The sequence below is a fragment of the Oculina patagonica genome, chromosome 12 (genome assembly GCF_052425735.1).
Source record: "Oculina patagonica isolate OP01 chromosome 12, crgOcupat, whole genome shotgun sequence".
NCBI lineage: Eukaryota > Metazoa > Cnidaria > Anthozoa > Scleractinia > Oculinidae > Oculina > Oculina patagonica.
The window spans coordinates 11,793,493-11,809,978 of NC_135769.1; the positions used below are offsets into that span (position 1 = coordinate 11,793,493).

The window sequence follows — 16,486 nt, forward strand, 5'->3', positions numbered from 1 at the left end:
GAAAGGACGTTTAAACAGTTCTGCAATCCAACTTTGGATCTTGATAGTATAATCAAATCATCTGCGTACAACAGGGAGTTTATTTTTGTTCCATTTGGAAGTACAAATGGATCAGATAGAGTGTTTTCAAATAAATATGACAAATTATTTATATAGAGATTAAATAAAAGGGGGCTTAGGATACACCCTTGACGTACACCTCGTGAGTATGCGAAAGATCGTGTTTTGTTTTCTCCGACTCTTATTGAGCATGAAGAGTTGCAGTAAAGGCTTTTAATTAAATTGTAAAAATTTCCTCCTATGTTCACTTTGAGTAACTTATAAAATAATCCCTCGTGCCAAACGGAGTCGAAAGCTTTGCGGAAATCTGAAGCAAGCATAGATTTTCTCTTTGTGGTAGTGGACATATTTATCTATTAGGGTTCGTAAGGTAAAAACATGGTCTGCAGTGCGGTTTTCAGGCAGAAAGCCAATTTGTGAATTATGTAAAATCTTGTTGTCTTCAAAATATAAGTATAATCTTTGATTCAGAATGGAACAAAATAGCTTACCAAGACAACTAGAAACACATATGCCTCTATAGTTTGTCGGATCACTCTTGTCACCTGATTTGTAGATTGGGGTTATAAGGCCTTGACACCAAACATCTGGCATATGTCCTGATCGCAGAATAAGGTTGAAAAGTTTGATATAAACAGGCATAAGTGATTCAAGGCTCGCTTTGATCATTTCATTTCTTATTTTGTCAGCAAATGGCGATTTTTTGTTCTTCAGTTTCTTTACCGCTTGACGTATTTCTTGCTCATTTATTTCGTGATCTAAGTTGTTAATCTGTTCTTTTCCATTTTCTAATCTTTGCAGTTCACAAACTTCATGCTCAGGTATGGAAACTGTCGTGTTTTTGGAATGTAAGGATTGGAAATGATTAAGCCATGTTTCTTCTGAGATTGGGGCGGGAGCGTTTTCGTCGATAGTGTCGCTCATCGATTTTAAACAACTTCAAAACGACTCTTTGTCAGGGTTTAATGCTAGTTCATCGAGTTGCAGAGTTTTTTCGTCCTGAAACTTTTTCCTTTTTGAGTCAATTAGCTTTTTATAATCATTCAAGGTTTTGTGAAATTTCTCCCGTAATTCAGGGTCTAGAGGATTGCGATGTTTTCTGTTTGATAATTTTCGCAATTCGTGTCTTTTTAGTCGACATTCACGGTCAAACCATTTTTTATTAGATGTTTTTTTATACGTTTACGAATTCTTTTACTTTTAATAATCTTGAGGCAAATTTTTGATGTCGCAGTAAGAATGTTCATAGTATCATCTAACGAGACGTTTACATCTTCAGAGCTTCGATCCAAATATTCTCTGATTAGAATTTGAATTGGTTCCGTACGTAATGTGTTTTTAAATTTTGAGTATGAATCATTTTCCCAACAGAACTGCCGTGGTAAACGTAGTAAACTGCTGGTAGAATGTAAAGATTGGGTTTCGCTTTCTGGTAAGTTCGTGCTGAGGTTAAACCATGCTGCAATAGCACTGTGATCCGACAAGTAGGACGGTTGTTTAACAACAAAGCCGGTAGTGGTAGTGGTAGTGGTAGTGGTAGTGGTAGTGGTAGTAGTAGTAGTAGTAGTAGTAGTAGTAGTAGTAGTATTGTAAAGAACAAAACATTTGTAACTTACAAATGCATTCCATCGTCATAATTGCCCCATCTAAATGCCTCTGGTTCGATTGTCTTTATAGGATTATCTGAGAAAACGCTTAAATGATAACATCATCAATAATGAACTTTTAGTGGTATTTGGCCTACACTATTCCTTGTATAACATTTGCATACCACATCAGAAGCATATCAACTTCTGACCACATATATAAGTGTTTATGTAAAAATGAAGCACTAATCCTTCAGAACATATTAACATTATACACATGAAGAGTAATGTTTTGTTTAAACCTTTTTTCCCGAAAGTAAACATTTTTCATCAATTTTAGAAAATAAGAACGTGTTTCCAAATTTTAGGCTAAATAGGTTCTTATAAAAAGGGGGTCTTATTTGTAAATTTTAGCCTAACAGGTTCTTAAATGTTAGGTTGTAACTCACGGGCTTTTACTGTACATTATATTACACTTCATAATTAAATAGAGAGCTAAACTTTGCATATCATAAACTACTATTACATCGACGATCGCGGCTACGCCGCTCTTTGTCGCAGCAAAAAAATCAAAAACTCTCTGGCACAGTACTAAATGTATTAAGAGGGGTTTGCTCTACGGACCGACTAAGGTATGCAAGATAGCAAAGACCGATTTTCCCAAACTTTGCCAGAATAAAGGCCTCAGTAAACTAGTTCTAAAAATATAAGTTTCGGATCCTTAAGAATTTTTTTGATTTTTTAGTAGAATTTATAATATTTTGCCCGTGGCGGCACGCTAAATCAACGCCGAAATAGCGACTTTTGTGAAAGCTGTTATTCATATATTAAAAGCTTCCTAGAAAAAAATTACCAAGGAACTTAAAACCTTTCATTTCCTCTGTCTATAAGTGGTGTTCAAATTATGTGGAACAAAAACTGGAATTTTTAACGGAATTTTTAAGTTTATACATTTTGACAGTCGTAGCAACAGCCGAATTTTGTCTAAATTCAAGGGTCAAAAAATCACTCTGGTACACGACTTTACCCTTTAAGACTATACGCCGTAGAAAGAGAAATTTCCCATCTACAGTTTCCACGAAAAAAAAATTGGGATAAACGAAACGACGAATTTTGAAAGCGTTTTGAAAATAGGTCACTCGAGTCATATGAGTGACCTTTCGACCTTCCGTGTCAATAACAACAACTAACGGAAGGTCTTCAAATGTTACGTTTCTTCGTTAAAATACGTGTAATTTCCACTTTGTTGCATGCTTTTAAATAAAAGGAAACCAGGTTTTTTGCGGTGGAATTGCTTATTTGCTATGTTGGCGAATTTGTTCGAAACTTTCGCGAGAGTTTTGAAATGCGAGCTTATCTTCTGCTTTGAGCGGTTCCGGTACGTTGATTACCAAATTATACTTTCGAATCTGCTTTCAACGAGAATGTGGCATCTACAACGAAGTAAATACCAAATCTGAGCAATATAGAAATATTTCTTACCTTTATGATTTTTCCTAGTCCAGAAACCACATTATTCGTACCAAAATACGGAGCGAAATGCCTCTTCACGTCTTCTTGTCGCACGCGATCATGTTTCAATGTAACGTCCATGTTAACGATTAACTTGGCAAAACCGCATAATTCAACAGGAAGTACAGTTCACTGAGGCTTTCTTGGTAGTGCAGCAGCGCATTTTCCCGATCTTACTTTGACATCTCAAATACTCGACGCTGTCAGCTGTGTTCTGAGATGTGATGTGAATGTGCAAAGCTAGACTGGATAACTCCAATTCACCCCGGAAGTGGCGCGGCCACGAAGCAAATTTTCAACTACCGATTATACTTGCTGTCACTCCAGTGCAGTTCATTTTGACAGAAACGACTGTGCCGGCTTTTGCTTATGGCCGCGTGTGAATATGGACAGATTGCAGGGGGAGAATGTGGTCCTAGTGTGGACAATCCGGCAAATACGAATAGTGTCGTCATTGCTAAATGTACCAAAGACATACAAGGACATCTACGTGCATACGACGTTCGAGACGCTTCTGTAGACTCGGAGCCAAAGTTATTACTAGCACGAGCAGGTATGTTGTAGTTGTACGGATATGTTAGTAACTAATAATTACCCGCTTAGTTTTATTCTCAAGCACCCAAGACATGTATGATTCTCGTGAATCTGACTAAAATTTAGAACAATAAAGTGAATACGAAGCAGGTGAAGGCACAGTAATAATTAATAATTACCAACAATAAGCATAACACTTTTACTGATCTTTACTTTTATGTAAGATTAAGTAAGGTCTACATACAAAAATAGTGGACCATAAATTACACCCGGAGCTTATCTTGGTTCCCGTGGCATGGGTAGCCTAGGATAGTAGTCCAACAGAGGGTTATCCCCATCATTAGAGAGGTTAAGCATGACGTTTACGGCAAACGGCAAACGGCAAAACTGAAACTTTTGCCGTGTCTCTTTAGTTGTGTGTACAGTGGAGTGAAATTATTTGTATTTGCAATGAATAGTAGGAGACATTATTCCATTTTTGTGTGCTTTATTTACGGATTAGAAGAAAAGAACTCAAAATCAGAAGTTATCTTTGCCGTTTGCCGTCTGCTGTTAACGTCATGCTTAACCTCTCTATTAACTCGCCGGTACCCAAGGTAGAGAGAGGTACTGTGAGAGGAAAGTGTCCTGCCCAAGAACACAACAGTGACCCCGGTAAGGGCTCGAACTTGGAGCGCTCGGTTCGGAGCTACTAACCGTTGGGTCACCGCGCCTGGCAGGTGCATAGCGACTTTTAAACGTGGAATTGAAGCGTGACGAATGCGTGACAAATGCGTGACGAAAGTGGACTATGTTTCTAGTACCCAGTTTCCTTTTGGCTTAGCTCACAAAAGAAGAGAAATAGCTTACTTAGACTGTAGTGAAAGGATACAACATATGAATGCAGTGACGTGTCATCAATGGTAAAAACAATTATCAAGAGAATATTGTCAAATGTTGTTAAGCACAGTGCCTTGATTGTTTTCTTTTAAAAAGGCATTTTCAATGTGGGCGAAGATCATCTCAAACTCACAATTTGCCCAAGACACCGCGACAAGTTTGGCATCAGATGGCGTTCAAATAAAAGAAATTGTGCCACTCCAAGTGGATGGTCTTCGCATGGGAAGTCAGTATCAGGAGTAAGAGGAATATCTCTTTCTCATGCCAAACTACTCCACCATTTAACTCAAGTACTGCTTCCTGTAGGCTCACGTAAGTTTTCAGCCATATAACACGTTTACACGTTTGATACTTTTTGTTACTCCATATTAAACCGAAATAAGTGGTAGTCTTGGTCAAAATCCGTCCGTTACGCATTGATTAATACACAAAATAAAGAGTTGCTTTTTAACTATATTGAGACCAAATTAAGCCCCGAAGGGTTTAGAAAGATTATTTTCCAGAGCTGACCCCCCTCTTATTCCAGGGCCTGGATGATCGGGGGCCCCACTTAGCTGAAGGTCTGGATCGGCCACTGACTCAGCACGAAACGGAGAAAAACGAATAAGAACAAGAAATCAAAGATTTTCTATTTATACATTCTAGCTAAGTAGAACATGAAATCCAGCCATTTTTTAACTCCTTAGGAATATGCACACAATGTCGAAGAAAGCTGGAGGAGTCATCTCCTATAGAAAGCACTGCCCAAGAATCTGCAATTTCACCTATCGAAGATCAATGTGGCCCAGAACTTGAAGAGGACATATCAGAGAATATCGCAAAGGTAAGTAATATGCATCAGCTACAGAGGAGGTTACTCATTGCTGATCTTAACTATGGTCGCTGCTGCTGCCGCAACTCAATGGTTTTTTTTTTAAATCCACCGGCCAAGTTATTTTCTACTAACTAATCTTCACTTGTACGCAGTAAAGGTTATCATTCAAGCTATTTTACTTGCTGGCATAGCCATATGGATTGCCTTTTTATTCCCAAGTGAACATAATTTTTTTCTGTTTTAAACACAGAGAGCAGATGCAGCTAGTTCAGAAGTCATGCAACAACTTGGTGACTCAATCTACCACCTCAAGATAGAAGACTATAGTCCGTGCCAGCCCGACTCTCAACTTGATGACTCAATCCGTCACCTGACGATAGAAGAAGAAAATCTGTCTCAGCCTGATTCTACACTTGACGATTTAGTTTACCAACTGACAACAGAGGAGACTAGCCTATATCAACCAAACTCACAGTCGGCAAGCAGCGAAACCTCTAGCGGCAGCGACACACCAACAACCAGCCTGACCACGAAACGTTTACTACTGAATGATTTCTTACGTTCATGTGATACTGATACTGTCGGGCTATACAAACGGCGTTGGGAGGAAGCTACCGTACGTACGAGAGCTAACCATGTATCCAAGGCGAAGTCTGTAATTGTGGCTGGCCTTAATGTTATCGCCCCAGGAGATGCAGGCTACCTCTGGGAGGCCGTAAGAAATTCCGGGTCAGTCGAAAAAGAACTCGGTATTGGCGAGCCTGAGGAGCGAAAATATCTTGTTGCTCTGGCAGAGTCTTACGAAAACGCATCATCCTGGGAAACAAGACGTCAAATATTGTCAATCATGGCGGACCTCACAACTTTCAAACACATCCAGAGCTACATCCCAGGCCTTACCGAATACCGGTTCAAAATGGCAAGACAGCATTCTCTTCAGTATGGGCGTGGAGTCGAAGTACCCCGAGCAAAAAGTCCGAGAATGAGAGTGGAAAGAAAACAGCTTGACCACTTTTTAACTTACATAACGAGTCCGCATGTCATCCAGGATATCCCGTTTGGGCAGCGATACCTACGCCTCTCCTCTGGAAAGATACTAGAAACACCAAATGTCATCAGGACGATGATCCCCAGCAGACTAGTAAAGCAATACCAGACTTACTGTGTGGAAACAGATTTCACTCCATTCAGCCCGGCAACTATGCTAAGAGTCTTGTCGGCCTGTGCGGCTACTACCAGGAAATCCTTGCAGGGTCTGGATTACGTTGCAGCAGACGGTGCGAAAGGTTTTGAAGATCTGTGTTCAATGGTGGAACAGCTTAAAGAAAAAGGGGGACTGGACAGAGAGACTGCTAAAGGCTGGGAGATATCCCTGAAGGAAGGGAAGGAATATTTGAAGGATGACTATAAGGTAACACAAATTATTATTTTTTATTTTGTTTTGTTCTGTAATGCGCTTTTCTCTCTTTATTGCTCCCACTTTGTCGTTACGAAAAATGTTTTGATGACCACGGCTGGAAAAGGATATGTCTGGTATTCATTATTGCACCTGCCTCAACATTTCGAAAATACTCCCAACCCCTACTCCGAAATTCAGACGGAAGCCAAATATTTCCCAATTATAGGATAAGCATTACCAAAGATGAGCCTACGGGCTAAGATTGATTTACTAGCATATTCTTTTTCAAATATTAAACCAAAACGTATTTGTTACGCACATTTAAATCCGAAGATAAGCCACACCTTTACCAATCCCCCCCCCCCCACCTTTATTTGAGCGCCAGCGCTTTTGTCACTTTATGGTTTTTGCTCAGTCTCTTTTCTACAGGTGCATTGTAAGCAACCAAATTGGAAGTGGATGTTTTATTCATACAAGTTACCTTATTGGTACTAAATTTTGCGATTTTGCGAGACAATATTTCGCGGGATTTTCTTTTTGCGATTTAGTCACAACGTACGTTAAAACTAGTAAAAATATATCAAAAACGTTAAAAATACGTTTCACGGGTCTTTAATTCGCGATTGTTTGAGAATCGCGAAAATTGTGAAATTATAGACCCGCGAAATTAAGTAACAATAAGGTATGTAAATTGCGACTCTTTCTGTTTTAACAGGTGCACATATCCGAGTGCTGCTCTGTTGCAGACCATTGTAGCAGCTATGCCCTTAGCGACAGCAAGAACAGTGAGCTGAGTTCCTTGTGTTCCCACGACCACAGTCTCAAGTGTTCGAAGTGTGAGAGTATCAGTGAAGTACTTTGCTGTATCGAACGATATTTAACTAAATCAACGCTTGCGCCCGAGGAGGCGGAAGACTTCTCTTACATACATAGTCAGGCCGTCCAGGCAATCCAGGCCTGGAAAGCACACCAACTCAGAACTGTTAAACAAGACACAGCACGAACAGTGTGTTTAAGTGCTTTGGACGAGAGCAATGTCATGATAACGCTAGATTGGGCAATGAAATTTCTCCCACTCAAGTACCGAGAGACCCAATCTGACTGGTATGCAAAGAGAGGCATATCATGGCATATCAGTGTCGTCGCAAGAAAGATGAATGGGTGGTTTGAAAGTCAATGTTTTGTACATATCGTGGAAAACGCATCACAAGAGACCACTGATGTAGTGCGTATCTTGGAACACACCTTGAGATCACTAAAGGAAGAAAATCCCGAAGTCGGCACTGCCTCCCTGCGTCAGGATAACGCTGGATGCTACCACAGCTCTGGCTTAATAGCATCATGCCCTCTCATGAGGGCTAATACGGGGATAGATGTTAGCAGAGTGGACTTCAGTGACCCACAGGGGGGAAAGGGGGCCTGCGATAGGAAGGCAGCGACGATTAAATCTCACGTACGCAGGTACGTGAACGAAGGGCATGATGTTCAAAACGCCCAGGAATTAAAAACGGCCATTTTGTCGCATGGAGGAGTTCCCGGGGTCCGCGTTGCCGTTGTTGACGCTACTGTAGCTGCTCGCGCACTACCTGAAGTTAAACTCGATGGAATAAGCATGCTGAACAACTTCGAGTTTTCAAGAGACACAGTCAGAGTATGGAAGGCATTTGACGTCGGTGAAGGAAAGCAAATCTGCAAATCAAAAGTTGAAGGTAAGAAAAATGAAAACAGAAAGAAATAAACAATAAACAGTGCGCAACTAACGATCAACTTCGCGTATTACACCCAGTAAGTTTGTTGCAAGACATCAAATACGTCTAGTTATCACAAAACTAAGGCAGCTGAGAGAGCCGACAAGCGAAATCAAGAAACCAGTGTGCTTTATTTGTGGTAAAAGGTTATCTTAGTCCCTGGGTCTTTTTTGTATGTATCTTTTCATTCTTGATTCACTCTGTTAAAGTGTTTATGACACGAAATCTTTATTGGCTTTTTTCTTTCGTTGATATGCTTAAATATAGGATTGATAGTTAAAATTTGTCCCAAAAAATTTTCCGTCATTTTTTGCCTCCGAAATGTCGCACTCTCAGCCATCTTAAAAATTCATCAAACAAGTAGACGTCACAAAAGTGACGTGACGTACCTATTGTCATAGCGGCGCGGCCAAAAGGTTCGTCACGTCAGCTTTGTGACGTCTACTTGTTTGATGAATTTTCAAGATGGCTGAGAGTGCGACATTTCGGCGGCAAAAAATGACGCAAATTTTTTTATGGACAAATTTTAACTATGAATCCTTTATCGAAACATATCAACGAAAGAAAAAAGCCAAGAAAAGATTTCGTGTCATAGACACTTTAAGGTTAGGGTATAAAATTATGCGGGATTTAGTTTATTTTAATACTTAACCATGACATTCCTTTTTTATAGTTCCTGACATTCTGAAGAGTTGCCGATTTGACTGCCAGTTCTCTCCTGGTGGCTTCGTCCGCGCTTCCCAAGAAAATTCAAAGAAGCCATGCTTTGATGAAACGTTTGAAGAACAAGACAACGACAGTGGTGCGGTGGAAGATTCCAGCGTCCTGTTTTCCTGCCCAAATGAGGGTTGTGTAAAGGTTTATCAGAGGTATTCAAGTCTGGAGAAGCATATGTCCTTTGGCAAATGCAAGATGTTGCCAGAAAAAGAGACATTGCTTGACAAAGCAAAGAAGTCATACCACATACTCCTTCAAGAAGATGTCAGTTCCGCAAAAGCACTAGAAACAACTGAAGTTGAGGCGACGGAGGGAGCAGGCTTACCCCAGGGTTGGGCCTTGAAAACAGCCAAAAAGCCCAAACGATTTAGTGAAACTCAAAGGAAGTACTTAGAAGACAAGTTCAACCTTGGGCAGGAAACTGGTCACAAACAAAACCCTGAGCAAGTTTCTAAAGATATGCGATTTGCAAAGAAAGCAGACGGGTCGAGGTTGTTCTCCAAAGACGAATTCCTAACTGCACAGCAGATACGGTCGTTCTTTTCAAGAACGGCAGCTAAGTTGCGCAACGCTGTGGCAACTTCCGACGAAGATATTAGAGCTGTGGAAGTAGAGCAAGAGTTTTGCGATGCCCGCCAGGTTGTACTGGATGACGTGCAGTTACGACACCCCATTGTTTATGACAACTTAAACCTGTGTGACATGCACAAGAAGGGGAGAATGAAAGCATTGAGTATAGCTATGCTCAAGACTGTTTGCGAGTTCTTTGGCGTTTCCACGGACGGATTCATCGCAACCCGCAAAGCGGAATTTCTTTTCTCCTTAGAGGAGATTGTAAAGGGGTGCAGCTGTTGTAGCAAATAAGACAGCAGTCATGTTGAGGTCTGTTTTCTAAGATTGTTAAGTGTATAGTTTGTTGGCTTAGGCCGGGTGAGATTGTGAAAGGGTGTATAGATTGTTGACTAAGAGGAGATTGTAAATGGGGGTGGCTATGAGTAGAGATTAAGACACCTGTCAAATTGTCATCTGTTATCACTTGAATTGTATAGCTTGTCCACTAAGGGTAGTTTGTAAAAGATCATGTCTCTAATTAGAGAGTAAGACACCTGTCAAATTGTCATCTGCTATCATTTGAATTGTTATAGCTTGTTCGCTTGCTAAGGGTAGTTTGTAAAGGGGCGTAGCTTTAAGTAGAGAGTAGGACACCTGCCAAATTGTCATCTTCTATCACTTAAATTATAGCTTGTTCGCTAAAGGGTAGAAGGGGTGTGGCTCTAAGTAAAGAGTACGACACCTGTCAAATTGTCATCTGCTATAACTTGAATTGTGTAGCTTGTTCGCTAAAGGGTAGTTTGTAAAGGGGTGTGGCTCTAAGTAGAGAGTAAGACACCTGTCAAATTGTCTTCTGTTTTCATTCAATTGTATATCATGTTTGCCAGAGGGTAGTTTGTAAAGGGGCGTAGCTTTAAGTAGAGAGTAGGACACCTGCCAAATTGTCATCTACTATCACTTAAATTATAGCTTGTTCGCTAAAGGGTAGAAGGGGTGTGGCTCTAAGTAGAGAGTAAGGCACCTGTCAAATTGTCATCTGCTTTCACTTGAATTGTTATAGCTTGTTCGCTAAGGGTAGTTTGTAAAGGGGTGTGGCTCTAAGTAGAGAGTAAGACACCTGTCAAATTGTCTTCTGTTTTCATTCAATTGTATATCATGTTTGCCAGAGGGTAGAAGGGGTGTGGCTCTTAGTTGAGAGTAAGACACCTGCTATCACATGAATTGAATAGCTTCTTCGCCAAAGGGTAGTTTGTAAAGGGGTGTGGCTTTTAGTAGAGAGTAAGACACCTGCAAAAAGTCATCTGCTATCACTTGAATAGTATAGCTTGTTCGCCAAAGGGTAGTTTGTAAAGGACGTGGCTCTAAGTAGAGAGTAAGACACCTGTCAAATTGTCATTTTTTGTCATTGAACTGTATAGGTGTGTTGGCTAAGGGGATTGTAATGGGGTGTGGCTCTTAGTAGGGAGTAAGACACATGTCATATTGTCATCTGAATACAATTGGCTAGCTTTTTGGAGAAGTAGCTGGTTGGTTTAAGGAAATTGTAAAGGGTAGTGCCTGTAAGTAGAGGCTTAGACATTTGCCACATCTGTTTTCCACTTGAATTGTACAGCTTGCTGACCATGTGGTATAAACCAAACAATAAAGATGTTTCATTGTGGATCTATACTAAATGCACGTACAATGTAGGATGGTATGTTTTATACCGCAGTTTCTTAGAGCTGAATAATGTCGCATGGACGATGGAATTTGCCTGTAAAGTTTAACATAATTTCAATAAGAACGTCAAAAAAAAAAATAAATATACTAAATACACATCTAACTTGATTTGATAAAAGGTGTCTCCCGAAATTTGACATGACACCGTAGATCTGAAGCCCTATTTCTGTAACGAACGCTGAATGAGGGCTAATTTTAGCTCAAGTTTAACGTAAGGTACTCTAGTTTATGTGTTTTTTAACCAAAAAGACTGCATATACGGCATTTTGTTCAAATCAAGAATTCTATCAATTTAATTAAGAGTGTTTACAACTTGAAATGTGAGTCAAAATTAATACCAAGATAGACATAAGAAAACACTCGGCGGAGAGCTGAACTGTAGCTTTCTTACAGCATGCACGTCTCAAATAAACTGAACTAAAGCATTCTACATCGACATTCGATTCAACTTTAAGCAAATCAGGCGAAATATCTGAGGAAGCGGGCATGTGTTATCTCAATTGTCAACTCCATTGTCGCGGCCGGAAATGCACACGATCGCATCGCCTCCCACTAGCGAATCACAGAGAACTATGAACTATATATGAGTGTTAGCTAGGCGGAGAACGCCTAAAATTGAGGGAAAAAGAAAACTATGTACTCACATCAGCGCTTGAAGCAATTCCTTGGCTATATCCACTCCGACATGTTTCTTTTAGAAATAACCGACAATGTCCCAAATGTATTTGAATGTCGTCGAGCGCGTAACGCCCGCTCCACAAACTTCAACAGTAAAAAACTAAGTCTTTAGCCACGGTAAAGTTCAAGCCAAATATCGTTATGACCGCCTTCAAATCAGCCCGTATAGTCTAGTTCCGAGTCCTAATTGATGTGGCTAAAGACCTTTGCTGTCTAAAGCAAGCTCAACATTATCTGTACCTGGCAAAACGAGCCGACCGGTTATCTGTGTTTAACCGCCTAAAGCTCGGTTTGAGGTACGATAACAGCCGACGCACAACTTGCAAATCGTAAGACTTTCACCTTCACGGGACTTAATGATGTCCTCCGGCAAACTTCCTTTAGACAGCAGAATGGAAAGCTATAGATCACAACTGTTCTACTAGTTAGCGCGCGCAACTAGAATTCAAATGAAAGAGAGGGGTTGGAGTTAGAGACTGGGCTAGACTAACCACAAGTAATTCTAGGGGGAGGGAGACGGGGGGGGGGAAACAGGGAGGGAGAAAAAAAAGTAAGATTGCATTCACTACATTAGACAGGGCGACATTTCATTGGAAGAAAGCCGAACAATTCTCCGTATCCTCAAAAAAAAAAAAAAAAAAAAATGAAACCCCATACATTCCTTAACAGCCCGATAGCCACCTTTTATCAAATCAAGGTAGACATATACCTATACATTCGCTTACTATATAACTATATTTTCAATTACCGTTTAATGAAGTCGATCAATGAAGCAACTTTTACTGTGCTCAAAATGCTCACGAAGTTTTTGCTTTTGTGTATAATATATATTTTTTAATTGATTAGCAACCTTTACGTACAGCTGGGTAGCCTGTGGCTTTACTTTACAAATCGTTAACATTCCTAAAAGACAAGCAAAAGACCACTTCTGTTGACCGAGAGCGTCGAGAATTTAAGATGCCCAATTCAAGTAACACCGGGAAAACGCACTGCTGCACTACGAAGAAAGACTCAGTGAACGCTGCCATAAGCAAAAGCCGGCACAGTCGTTTCTGTCAAAATGAACTGCACTGGAGTGACAGCAAGTATAATCGGTAGTTGAAAATTTGCTTCGTGGCCGCGCCACTTCCGGGGTGAATTGGAGTTATCCAGTCTAGCTTTGCACATTCACATCACATCTCAGAACACAGCTGACAGCGTCGAGTATTTGAGATGTCAAAGTAAGATCGGGAAAATGCGCTGCTGCACTACCAAGAAAGCCTCAGTGAACTGTACTTCCTGTTGAATTATGCGGTTTTGCCAAGTTAATCGTTAACATGGACGTTACATTGAAACATGATCGCGTGCGACAAGAAGACGTGAAGAGGCATTTCGCTCCGTATTTTGGTACGAATAATGTGGTTTCTGGACTAGGAAAAATCATAAAGGTAAGAAATATTTCTATATTGCTCAGATTTGGTATTTACTTCGTTGTAGATGCCACATTCTCGTTGAAAGCAGATTCGAAAGTATAATTTGGTAATCAACGTACCGGAACCGCTCAAAGCAGAAGATAAGCTCGCATTTCAAAACTCTCGCGAAAGTTTCGAACAAATTCGCCAACATAGCAAATAAGCAATTCCACCGCAAAAAACCTGGTTTCCTTTTATTTAAAAGCATGCAACAAAGTGGAAATTACACGTATTTTAACGAAGAAACGTAACATTTGAAGACCTTCCGTTAGTTGTTGTTATTGACACGGAAGGTCGAAAGGTCACTCATATGACTCGAGTGACCTATTTTCAAAACGCTTTCAAAATTCGTCGTTTCGTTTATCCCAATTTTTTTTTCGTGGAAACTGTAGATGGGAAATTTCTCTTTCTACGGCGTATAGTCTTAAAGGGTAAAGTCGTGTACCAGAGTGATTTTTTGACCCTTGAATTTAGACAAAATTCGGCTGTTGCTACGACTGTCAAAATGTATAAACTTAAAAATTCCGTTAAAAATTCCAGTTTTTGTTCCACATAATTTGAACACCACTTATAGACAGAGGAAATGAAAGGTTTTAAGTTCCTTGGTAATTTTTTTCTAGGAAGCTTTTAATATATGAATAACAGCTTTCACAAAAGTCGCTATTTCGGCGTTGATTTAGCGTGCCGCCACGGGCAAAACATTAAAAATTCTACTAAAAAATCAAAAAATTTCTTAAGGATCCGAAACTTATATTTTTAGAACTAGTTTACTGAGGCCTTTATTCTGGCAAAGTTTGGGAAAATCGGTCTTTGCTATCTTGCATACCTTAGTCGGTCCGTAGAGCAAACCCCTCTTAACTGCTAACTTAAGTGGGCGCTAAAGGCTTGTTGTCATATGATCGCCCCGATCGTTTCTACCACATCGATCGTTTGCAACTACCGGGACGATCGTCGGCGATGGAAGCGAGTAAAGGCGATCAGGCAGTTCTGGTATGATAGTCCAGATCGCCTGGTATGAGTGAAGACCTACGAAATACATTCATTTTAGTACTAGATCCTGCACAATGGGAGCCTTTTATGAAAGAGCAAAACTTGTGGCCTCCTATCTTCTCCCTTATTGCAGTTTTACGGCGAAGAAGGGAAAGAGAAGCTAGAAGGATAAAACACGGGTAATTTCAAAAGATTTACTCTTTAATGCTGAAATTCTCAGTAGCTGTTTATTCATTCTTTGCGGAAATTTTGATAGTCAAACAAGTGTCCGTGATTTTTTACGTTGCCATGGCAACGTCATAATTACAAGCAAGTCTGGCCAAATTACTTTCATTTTTGACATTTTTCTTTAGTTTTTTTAACAAGGTTGTATGATCTGTATAGTTTTACATTCTATAAGCATTCTGGCTTGATTTTGCATCAATTTCCGTTATTTTCTGACTTTCTAAGAAAATAGTGAAATCCAAGATGGCGGATTGAAGATGACGGGTCTAATTACATCATATGACGTCATGTGACGACACAGCCAACAAAAATCATGTCATCAAGTAGAGTAAGCTAAGGGCTCTCTTCTCAGTACAAAAACGTTTTAGTGCGCGTTAATAGAACGAAAACACTGAGAAGGAGTTCCATCCAAAATTCAATAAGTCAGGGTAAAAGCCAAAAATGCAAATACTCACAATACGTGGTCGGACACCAATAAATGGCTTGCCATTGTTGGAGTAACATGAAAGAAGGCTCGATATGGAATACTCTGTAATTGGTTGGCACTTAGAATTCTAAGAGTACAAAACATACATCCGTCACTGAGAAAAATGTAGTTCTTAAACTTCTTGAAATTAATATACCATTAGATAAGGTTTACATTTCCTTAAGCGATGAAAAACTGATAAACACTGCACGCTATAATTTTCCGCGATTAGCAACACGTTCTCAGAGTGCCCTATCGGCAGCAAGTGAAGAACCATGAATGGGAAAATTTATATTTAAGAATTGGAAATGGATAAAAATAAAAATAAAAACTTTAAAAATAGTAAGCAGTGGCGGATCTATAGGAGGGGCAGGGGGGCCGAGCTCCCATCTTATTTTTAGAACAAATAGAGGTCTGAAGGGCCAAGAAAAAGTTTTTTTCGAGAGCGCCTCCCCCCCCCCCCCCCCCCCTCTTATTCTAGGGCCTGGATGATCGCCACCGGTAGGATAAAAAAATGGTAGAGATTATACCTACTTCTTAGAGATGCACCCTTAAACTATCAAAACAAGACTAGATACTTTTTGTTTCCTCAAAGTAGCTCTGCTCTTGATCACACATGCAAAGGTTTGAATGTTCTCCTTCGGCCCGGTGCTAGGTGTTGTTAATGTTTGTTACATTGTTAATTGTTGCACTGTTAAGTTCAGGTGCTAAGGATTTATCTGAAACACTTTGCGAATAGTGCCTTGTAATGACCTATGCCTCCAGACAGTCACTTCAGGCTTGATTTTAAAACATGAATAACATATTGAACCAGTGAACCTTGGTATAAGCATGGCTTTAAAGTAGCGCTTGGTTAACCAACAGGCGTACTATCTTGTTTTGTAACAGCAAACGCGCGTTTTACAGGACCAAGTCCCCTTTTCGTTTACAAAATAATTCCATCAACGATTTTTAAAAATTGTAAACTGCGCGTCGAGCCTAATTACTGTATAAGGCAAACATTTGGCTGCACTTGCTACTTTAGTAATGCACAGAAGATATTTAAAAGTACGGGTGAGTCGTCATTTATAATACATACAGATAACGAAGATTTGTGGCCTTTACAAACGTTTCGTTTGATATTAAGGTTATCATGTTATTTTGCAGAAACCTGGCA

The 16,486-nt window shown here is 40.0% G+C and overlaps 1 protein-coding gene and 1 pseudogene across 2 annotated transcripts in view; one reads left to right on the top strand and one right to left on the bottom strand.

Moving 5' to 3' along the window:
- LOC144632234 (uncharacterized) overlaps nucleotides 1-15,362 on the bottom strand; it is a 28,282-nt pseudogene extending 12,920 nt beyond the window's left edge. Inside the window, exons 1-2 of the transcript XR_013566871.1 lie at nucleotides 15,320-15,362; nucleotides 1,677-1,754 (exon numbers count right to left, since the gene is read on the bottom strand). The product of XR_013566871.1 is annotated as an uncharacterized LOC144632234 (transcript). The remainder of the gene's footprint in view (nucleotides 1-1,676; nucleotides 1,755-15,319) is intronic.
- On the top strand, nucleotides 3,528-7,578 carry LOC144632100 (uncharacterized). The gene is made up of 6 exons (XM_078490702.1): nucleotides 3,528-3,711; nucleotides 4,668-4,883; nucleotides 5,258-5,394; nucleotides 5,636-6,796; nucleotides 7,214-7,272; nucleotides 7,500-7,578. Exons 1-6 carry the CDS (start codon nucleotides 3,528-3,530, stop codon nucleotides 7,576-7,578), a joined length of 1,836 nt encoding a protein of 611 aa, XP_078346828.1.
- Nucleotides 15,363-16,486: the final 1,124 nt, after the last annotated feature.